General features: G+C 38.8%; 1 protein-coding gene across 1 annotated transcript; it reads right to left on the bottom strand.

The window, feature by feature from the left end:
- Positions 1-2525: 2525 nt before the first annotated feature.
- On the bottom strand, positions 2526-10125 carry LOC121154267 (stromelysin-1). The gene is made up of 10 exons (XM_040977229.1): positions 10021-10125; positions 9036-9280; positions 8796-8944; positions 8550-8675; positions 7220-7384; positions 6889-7033; positions 5919-6052; positions 5062-5221; positions 3596-3699; positions 2526-2626 (listed from the first exon to the last, which is right to left on the bottom strand). Exons 1-10 carry the CDS (start codon positions 10123-10125, stop codon positions 2526-2528), a joined length of 1434 nt encoding a protein of 477 aa, XP_040833163.1.
- Between the last annotated feature and the right edge of the window lie 631 nt (positions 10126-10756).

The raw sequence follows: 10756 nt of genomic DNA on the forward strand, positions 1-10756 counted from the left end.
GATGTTTGTGTTTATCTTCGTGTATCTTATACAAATAGCTAGGCTAGATGGTTGATATAAGGCAAAACATGTTTCCATGTTATTTCGATTATATTCTATTATCTTCCCTCATTTAATGAATTTGAGTGTCATGAATAGAAAAATAAAATGCTAACCTGGTCTTTAGGAGGGAAAAAAGGGGATGTAGCTGATGAATGAATGAGACACACAGAGCCCAGGGACCACCTAGCGTGGCGTCAGGTGAAGTCCAGGGAGGGAAAGGGCCAGGTGAGTGCTAGATGTTCAGGAAGCAGCTGGGGCTCTTTCTCCTGTGTTTCCTGCCAGCTGAGGTCATGTGTTAGTGTAGTTCCTGGGAGGCTGCTCTCAGACTCAAGTTGATACTTCCCAAAAGGGTTGGACTAAGTGAAATAGGTTTCAAATCTTTGGCATGAGATTAGCCCATTCTGAGAAACAGTATGAAGCAAATTATGGGCTTTGGAGGGAAGTTCATAGTTCTTAATATGAGTGATACAACTGGCTTATTGGCACACACACACACGCCTAAAGCAAGAATGGTATGCAGAGAAAACATTCATGTGATGTGATTAGCAATCGCCAGGCAAGAAATAGCTAATCAAACCCAGTTCTGAAGGCACATCTAGCAGCCTAGCATTGCCCAGCTGAGATCAGCAAGGGCAGACCCAGCCATCCATTTGCATTTTCTAAAACTGAAAGGTGAGCTGAAACAGACTAAAGGCAAATTGGAGCAAGGACAAAATAAACAGAATGTCTGAAAATCTGCATCTGACATATAAAGTAGTCAATATCTTAAGGAAGCTGTGATGGGACAGCAAAGTTCTGCACCCTCATTACACTCAGACATTTTGAAAACTATAGTAATATTTCTGAAAGCCAAGTTTTATGCTATCCAGCTGGTGGTGGCTTACCAATGAACCTTGTCTTTAAATCCTTTTCTTTTCTCGGTCCCTTTAATTGATGGATGTTATCAGAACAGTCCAAAGAAATGACCACTTGTGAACTACAGGATGAGTTCAGAAATCTTTCTGTGCAGAGAAGATAGGGAAACAAATGAAACTCTCACATCTGGGGCTTTCTGTGCTCTGGCTAATTTGGAACAATGGAAACTCAGTGGTTTTAAGTCATGAATTGATTATGTAAAACCCCAGTTAAATGTAAAAATGGAACAAGTTGTGGTGTACCAGGTAGTTCTGCTTCCCACCAATTTTCCTGATAATATGCTCAAGGGTTCAAGTCTCCATGGGCCCAAATGGGGCTATTGGATTCTGAATTTGGCCTGGATAAGCTGTGGCTTTTATGTGTATTTGGGAGAATAAACCAGCAGGTAGAAAGTTTTTCTGACTCTATTTCAGACAGACAAATGAAACTTTAAAAAAAAAAACCTCCTTCTCCAATATCATTCTCAAGTTCTTCTAAAATCATGTAGCTCAAAGTAGATCCTCTTACTGATTTATCTGAGAAGCCTAATTTTTCCTTTTTAGTTCTTATTACATTTAAATTTACATATTCATATTTGTGAATATCTGCATTTTTTGCTTAATTATAATCTCAAGTGAGGGCAGGGTCTGTTTCCACTTTTTCCTCAGATTCCTCTCCCTGTAGCCTTGTACAATCCCTGCCAATACAATGTGATTAAATGAATAGTTAAGTTAAAAAGAGAGCAGACTCTTAGCACATACCAGGCTTTGCACAACTGATGAACAATAAGCCTACTTTGTAATTGTCATTTGTTAATGACAATTTGGCAGGGGGCACTGACAGATGTGCAGTGAGTATAAGAGATATTTTTGTGTAATAATACATAGTAGAGGAAATTTGTTTTCCAGGGGATGGAAAATAAATCTACTCAGGGAATATGAAAGCAAAGGGAAAATATGAACAAGTTTGGTTTCTCTCTTTGCAAAATGAGTTGTGAGAATTAAGTTATTTGCTGATTATTTTTTTGTTCCTGCCCCCAAAAAGGACAAGCTTCCCCTCCCATATTTGTCCTTTGGTGTGTTGGAACATGCACCATGTCTGGGTTGTAAAATAAGCATCCTGTCTGTAGAGTGGGTAGGAGAGGCAGGTGCCATTAGGTAATAACTGAGCCCATTGTGAACCCCAGCCATTGAGACCATGACCCTAGGCCTCCCCTGTTGGCATCTCAGGCTTGCAATTGCTCAGTGCACGCTGTGTGCTCAAGATTGTGAGGATGACTTGCTTTGAAACAACCAAACTAAATCAAAGTAACTGACAAATTATTTTATTAAATAACATGCAAATAATCTACAAAGATCCTTGCACTTGTTTGCTGTCCATGAGTATTCCCCTCCCTTCCATGTGACAGTGTGCATATGAAGCAGCCATTGCAGTTTGAAATGAATGACTAGCTAGATACATAATTCAGATCAGTTTTCCATCACAACATATGCTGGAGAAAGTGAACCACCTTGGTACACAGTGACTCAAGTGTTGAACAATTAGCTTCATTTAAAATGTCCATGCTATATGCCTTCTACATGTCCATTCTAACAAGAAAACCAGCTGTTGCTCTTCAGAATATGTGTCACTTTCTTTGCATTGGGGTCAAACTCCAACTGTGAAGATCCACTGAAGAAGTAGAAAAATCCTGCCAGGTATAGACAAGGGAAACAGTGAGTTTTCTTTTTCAACAAGAAAATCTGGAAACGGAAAATTTAGAAAAAAAAAAAAAAGGATAACTAAAACTAAAATGTGCTTAAAGAGTTCTGCTTTGTGCCAGGGGCAATGTTTAACATTTAGACAATTGTTTTTCATCTATTTATATAACCACATTGTGTGCTGACTAATTCCATTTTAGTAATAAGCAAGTTGAGGTTTAGACAGAATCAGAAACTTGCCCAAAGCAACTCAACAAAAAAAGGAGGGAACCATCACTCCTCTCCCAACAAAAGCAGCATTGTTAGGTTACTTCAAATCAGAAGAAACCCTTTGCTTGTCTGGAAATGATCACCTGTTACGTCCTTTCTTCCTAACATTCTTCCTTCTCATCTCTTCAATGAAACCCAACAGGCAAATGTGGCCCAGAGAAGCACAAGAACTTTGAAATGATGCCCAGGGACCTTTCAATGTCCTGCAAATGTGGTGACCACTTACCTTTCAGCAAAGATCATCACCTCTTCCCACTTCTCTTTGAGTTTAGGGGAAAAATATTTTTTTAAATTTTAAGTAAGCACTTACTACTCAGGAAAGATAGAAGATCTTCTTGGGAACTCATAGTAGCAGTAGAACAGGATGGAAGACAAAGCTAGGCAACCAGTGTTAATTCTGGCCACACCACTAGATGGGGTTTTTATGCTAACATGATAATCTGAAAGGTCGAGAGATGTGAGGAAGCGACACTTGAGAGCTCTGGCTTTATATGCATATATAAAACAGATTTGTGTTAATTATCTTTATGATATGCGGTAATTAGTACAAATGTAAGTTAATTGAAATTTTGGGTAGGGGACTGGTTTTGAAAACCATATTATTAATAATCGTTTCAATGATCTTACTTTATCTGATATTGGAAAACATTTCAAGTGCACTATTGCCAACAAAATAGATATTGTCTTACCAAATGCTTCAAAAACAGCATCAACCTTTGAGTTAACTCCTGGAAAGTCTTCTGCTATAAGCCTAGGGAAGCCTGGCTCCAGTGACTGTCTCCTCTCATCAAACCTGTACCAAGTGCAAGAAACACAGCTTAACATTACAAAAAAAATTTTTTTAAATAATAGCTGGATTCAGAGTGGAATCCTGGTAAACTGTTCTAGTACTATGAATAAATGCCAAGCACATTCAACACTGAAGAAATCTTTGAATTTATTACTAGGGCACCATGTTTTCATGAGGACCAAGGGGATGTCACGAGTTGGCAGGGGTTCATTATTCTTTTTAAAAGATGCATATTTATTTATTTGAAAGTCGAGATACAAAGGGAGGGATAGGCAGAAGAAAACTTTCTAGCTAGCTCATTCCTTAATGGCCAAGACTGGTGCCATCTGGTGTCATACATGCATAGTAGGAGTTCAAACAGTTGGGCAATCTTTGGACTGCTTTTTCTAGGCACATTAGCAGGGAGCTGGATTAAAAGTGGAGCAGCTAGAATTTGAACTGGTGCTTATATGGAATGCCAGCATTGAGCACAGTGGCTTTTCCCTTTACTCTACAACAGCAGCATCTAATTAATTAATTCTTAAGTCTGAACAGAAAGCACCTTAATCATCTTTCTGTCTCCAAACATGAGGCTGTGAGCAGACACATACATCAGTGACTTGAATCATTAATGTGAAACACATTTTCAAATTATCCACCATAATTATCCCATTTATATCTGCTCTTGTCACCTCATCTAAGCTTCTGCGACAACTACATAGGCAAAGGGATTAGAATGAGAAATGAAGTGCAGTAACTTTGTTTTGGCCCTGCTGACCTATGGTCTGTCCGATACCTCAAAGTCTGGGCAGACGGCTTAGAAATCAACCTGCCTGTTAGTCCTGAGTTCTATTTGCAAAATCGAGGTCTGCTGCTTGTTATCTTTTAAACGGGCACAGATGATTTATGAGTGATGCCAAAGGAGACCTGTGAAACGTCAGTAAAGCCAAACACTCTGAGATTATGAGCAGAGTTACAAGAACCTGCACAAGACAGTGGGAAAGCGATGCTGAATTGTCACCTGGATTTTTGGGGTGTCTTCTTTCAGAAGAGCCCAGTTGGGCTTGAAGTTAAGGAATAAAGGTGTCATGGAGGTAGTGGAACTTGGGCAGGATTTGAGGAGGTGGATGCATGAGAAGGGGAATCCAGGCAGAGGAGGCACAACACAGAACAGTGCCAGCCCACTCTTCATGGGCTCCGAATCAGGAGAGCTCAGGGAATGCCTATTATCATCCACTGCTATATTTTACAGTAAGCTCTCCCCCTGTAGTTGCTTCAGCCCCATCCTTCTATTGAGAGATCGAAGGGGTAGAAATGAGGGTTTATCAGAGATGGAAAAAAAATTTATAATTAACTCTACAAAAAGAAATTCCTATTGAATCTCACCTCCAGTATTTGTCTTCCACAAAGAAGTATGTTTTCTTCCTTTCTTTATCAGACATGACGGCATCTATTTTCCTTACGGTTGAAGGGAAACCCAGGGTCTGGATGCTTCTTGGGTAACCAGCCTGTACTTCATTTCCTCTGATGGCCCAGAACTGATTTCCTGTTTAAAAAAAATAATATTGCATTTATAGCAATTAAAATTTAGCCTTTGATTCTTGTAAAGAGGATGCCTGAATTTTAGATTTAATAACTAGCTCATAGTGGGCAGTTAACAAAAGTTTGCAGATTTACCAAATTAACAGAGGTCAAATGAAGTAATTTAAAAGTGGGCAGAGATGGGTGTCTAGCTCAGCAGGTGAAAAGTTTCTTGGAATGCTTGCACCCTATTTCAGAGTGTTTGGATTCAAGTTCCAGCCCCAGTCTCCATCTCAGCTTCCTGTTTCCAGGCAATAGGTGATGGCTCAAATGCTTGGATCACCCATAAGAGATGACAGCTGCATTCCCAGGTCCAGCTCCTGGTTTAGTCTGACCCAGGTGTTGTAGACGTGCAGGCAGGGAATCAGTGCATGGAAGACTTCTATCTAGTTTTTTTTTTTCTGTCTCTCTGCCTTTCAAATAAATAGAAAATAAATATAGAATTTTTGAAAGTTAATAAAACTCTGCATAGTATATTACTCTGTGGTTTTTCATATGTAAAATACAAATAAAATTAGAACTGCCCTGGCTATTTCTTCACTATTTCTGTGGCTGCAGAGACAATCAAAATTTGATATACTGGAAAAAAGTGAAGTCATATTCAATTTCCTTGCCAGAGGGTTTATTTCGGCAAGTTAAAGAAAGATTTATATAATAATTACCTTTAAAAATGAAAACAAAATCCCTGCTAATGACTTCATAGGCAGCATCCACTCCTGAAGGAAGAGATGGCCAGAACGAAGAGATCAAATGAAATTCAGGTTCAAGTATCCTGAGGGATTTGCGCCAAAAATACCTGAAATACATACAGAAGGAAGTGTGAGTTGAAAAATAGTCTTTCACTTTTCTTTACTGTCCCAATTTACCTGTCGTCTGTTTCTTCATCTTTCAGGCTGGATGGCAAGGGATATTGCCTTTCAGAAAACATCTTTCCTTTTCCCTCACATGTCACAGTGGCTCTTCTGCCACAGAGTTCCAGAGCAATTTCTTCAGTGAAGGGAAAGTTATCCTTCCATGCAAAGTAACCAACCCAGTGCAATGCAATGCACACAAACTGACATCTGTGCCATACCATCATTTATACCTTACGAAATTATAGAAAATATGCACATGCATGTGATGGGTTGTACAAATGTACTCCTGCATAAACCCAGGAAAGTTCTGGAAAGATATGCAAGGCACCTTGATTGTAGATGAATATAGATAAGAAGTGAACTAAAACTGTTAACTTTCTGTTTGTGTAGTTAGAATGCTTTAGCATGTGTACATTTATCAAACAGCCCATAAATTAATTAATTATCTATAGTGTTTACTTTGGTATGATTTTTAAGGGATAAAAGTGTGATTCTAATTCTAAACTCTGCTTGTATCTTTTGAGTAACATGACTCAGCCCATTTGGGAACAAGCAATGCAAACAGGAATAGAAAGAAATCGTCCTGAATTTTCAAAAAACGAACATGATCATCTTAGGAAAATGTGGAAGGGGCAGCCGCAAATCTGAATGACTTAGAGCTCAGAGGGAATGTTTTTGTCTTAAATGTCTAAACAATTTCTATCAAGTTTCTGTTTGTGATTCTTTCTGAGCGCTGTAGGCCAAATCAGATATGAAGAGTATAAGTTTTTGCTCTGACCTGTCCTTAAAAAATAGGATTTCTCCCCTTAGCGTGCTGACAGCATCGAAGGACAAAGTTGGATCGCACTTGGCTGGTGTTCTAGATGCTGGAGGGTGGGGTTCCATGGGCACCACAGAGTTATCAGATGAGGTAGGAGGAGGTCCTAGAGGCAACAGGTCCAGGTATGCAAACATTAGAAGTTAGGTGATGCCTGTATCACTTTATAAGTTTTACCAACATAAACCAGGTGTTTATGAGCTATATCACAAGTGCTTCATATATCATTTCAAAGCTTCCTAGTGACCATCTTTGCAAAGCCACAATGCCTAATTTTTGCAGCATAACTCACCATAGAGGGACTGCATGCCATTCACGTCATCCTGAGAAAGGCGAAAATGGGCAAGGTCTGTAAAGGATTTGTAGACTGGGTACATCAGTGCCTCGGGGTTGGCTGAGTGAAACAGACCCAGGGAGTGACCAAGCTCATGAGCAGCAACAAGGAATAAATTGGTTCCTATTTAAGAAATAAAAAAAAATAGCATTTTATTTATACACATTGCATACATCAGCTATGTATTATATTTGTTGATATCCTGGAACCACACAGGGTTTTTTGTGTCTTACTGATTCAGTAAAGGGAAGCCAAGCGTATTCAAGATTCATTTTTGAGATCAATGTGTGAATTAAAGTATCTGGTCACCTCCAATTGCTTCCCTCTCTAGCTTCAGGAATCTCTATGGGTCCCTTTTCATGTTGTTAAGCAGGAAATTATCACACACACCCCCGCCCCCATTTTCTTATTAGTCAATAGTTCTGTTCATCTGTCAATTAAAAGCTAAACTCTGCTACAATGTGTTCACATTTGAAGTTGCAGTCTCAGTTAAAGCATTATAATGTGTTCATTTTAATTCTGAAATCCCTTAAAGAACCACCCTCAAACCAACCATTCAAAAGTTTTAACAGTTTTAAAATATGATAAACTCAAATCTGTATGTCCTGCAGAGGTAGTGTTTACTTTTACACCATAAATCATGATGGAATTTCAAGGTGCAGGGTCACTTATTTCAGAAAATGTTTGAGAATTCTGGAAGCCAACACCCAAAGTACAGTTACAAACTATGAGACATTCTTCTACCCAAGCAATTTTGACATTGTGTTGGGGTTATTTCTTTCTAGCAGAACAAGTCTGTTATTTCCAACCTAGAGGTAATAAAATATTGACTTAGGCATCCAATACTAGAGAACTTCAGATTCTTTAATTCAATTCTGACTTCTGCTTTGAAAACTGAAGTAGAAGGGGAAATTGCATAAGCAACACCCAGGGCTCACTTTAATGTAAATTCAGTGCACCACACTAGTAGTTGCAGATATCCTTGGGTATCTGCAATTGATATAAGAGAACATTTCTGTTTATATTGATGGCCTTTAGATCACACAAGATCCACAATTATTAAGGAAACATTTATTGATGTAGTGTATACAAACTCAGAGAACAAACTTTTTAGGCATCTGAAAATAGTTTTGATAATGATTAAAAACAAAAAATATGTTCTGCTGATCCCTGATTCATTTAAAAAAATCAGTAACACATTATTTCATGAGTATTCTTGGTTCTTAAAGAGTTTGATGAATTTAAAAAGAGAATAAGTCAGAGTCATGCCAATAGAGGAGTGACTAACCTGCTGTATCCTTCGTCCATCGTTCATCATCATCAAAATGAGCATCTCCATTAATCCCCGGCCCAGGTGCATAGGCATGAGCCAAAACATTTCCAGGGCCATCGAAAGGGATAAAATCTCCATGTTCTAATAGAAAAAAAAATTTATTGGAAATATAGGTTATTATGATTTCTCTTGACATTTTTATAATAAAGCAACACTAGATAAATAGATAAATTTCAAGTGCTTTTGGTTTGTTGTTTCTACCTCCAACTGCAAAAGAGATCATGATGTCAGCCTCTCCCTCCTGCATCCTGGAGAACGTGAGTGGAGTCACCTCCTTCCACACTCCCAGCGCTTTCTCAATGGCGGCATCAACTGCCTCTCTTGGCAAATCCGGTGTGTAATTCACAATCCTGTGTGAGAAAAACGGAAGCTAACACTTTCTCTTCCCATAGCAATGCACAAAAGTTTAGAACTCTGTGGAAACAGCTTTGGACTCGTTACCTGTAAGTGAGGTGAGTTTTGCTCCACTTGGGAGTGCCAGGGAAGGTAGTGAAGTGACCAACGTCAGGAACGCCACACCTGGGCTTGCGTATCATCTCCAGGGTGTTGGAGTCCAGCTTGCCTGTCACCTCCAAGCCAAGGAACTTCTGCATTTCTCGGATTTTGTTATCAATAGGACTAATGTCCTTTCTTCTATAAATACTCTCCACCTTTTTTGTGAGATTGTAGTAATTCTCCAGGTATTGCTATTAGAACAGGTACAGTTTTTAGATCATTTCTTAGGATTTTCAGCTATAGCATACTGACAGTAAATTTCTTAAAGTTTAGCACATTGCTTAAATACTTACCTACTTTGCTGAAAAAATTACTTAATAAACATTACATCTAGTTCTTCAGTTACAATCATTCCTCACTTTTACTTTAGCTTTGTGCCTGTCTCTCCAGCTTAGTTTATTATGCCAAAAAATAAAGTAGCTGGACACAGAAATATTTATCCTGTATTCTTAAAGGAGAAAACAAAACAAGCAAACTTTTTGGACATAAATGCATATTTCAAGTGAAAGTTTTAAATTTCTACTTTATATTTTTCATAAGGTCCTTGCTTACGAAGCAGCTTGAACAAGTCTCTTCTTCTACACATGACAGTAGCAATGTAAGTATGAAGCTAAAATCACACTTGACTAACGTACCTAGAGACGTTTCAAAGCAAGCAATTGTTCTTACACTCCTCATCTATTGTTCACGTGTTCTCATGACTGAAGCCCCACTGCTGTTACTGCAGTGGAGTTTTTTTTTTTTAACTTAAACAAAAAACTGCCATTCAACACTTTTTAACCCTCTGTCCTGAACTGTTTGTACACAGCAAACTCAATACCTTGTGCGCGTGCTTTAAGACACACAGAGTGGCATGATCTTAAGGTGGAACCTCACAAGACATCCTCACTTGGCACTGACTGTGAAAGTGCTGGCTCCTTCCATAAATTACCTGAAGAAGGTCCATGCTGCTGTCTGCATCCCTTGAAGCTCCATTCAGTGGGTAGGCTGAGCAAAGTGCCACATACAGCAGTAGCAGGACTGGAAGACTCCTCATTTCTGTTGGTGTTGATGGGCTTTGTGCCGTCTTGATGCCTTGCTCTGGATCTACCTCCTTTTAGATCTACTCTCCAGAGGTCAACTTTTATAGGGTAGCACTGTTTGTTTAGAGTACCCGCAGCTTGACTCACCATCACATTCTCTCAAATGACAGCAGAACCATTTCCAAAAATTTCAAACTCAACCTAAGATGATACAATCTACTATGTCTCTCCACCTTCCGAATTTTGTAAGGCAAAGCAGTGATTAATCTCCAGGAAATACTTCCTGTCTTGGCGAAAGAGAAAATTTTGGCTTTTCTTTCTCCCCTCCTGGAAAATTTGACTAGAACCCACTAGAAAACTTATGCTTGACTGTTTGAGAGAAGTAGATTGACTTGGTTAAAAATCAGAATTGTGCAGAACTTCTCGAAGTAGTTTTGTCTCAGAAAAAAATACATTTTAAAAATAAGTGTACATTTAATTAGGAGAATGATGGACTTGTGACTTTCTGAAGCACTATTCTATTGTAATAATATAGGGGAAATCAGAGGGAGTGGGGAGGGTATTGGGGAGAGAGGAAAGAGAAATCCTTGAGCCTATGGAACTGCATCATGAAAAATAAATTTTTTTCAGGTAAAAATTTAAATA

This window comes from Ochotona curzoniae, unplaced genomic scaffold (assembly GCF_017591425.1).
Source record: "Ochotona curzoniae isolate NIBS_2020 unplaced genomic scaffold, NIBS_Ocur_1.0 contig_2723, whole genome shotgun sequence".
Classification (NCBI taxonomy): domain Eukaryota; kingdom Metazoa; phylum Chordata; class Mammalia; order Lagomorpha; family Ochotonidae; genus Ochotona; species Ochotona curzoniae.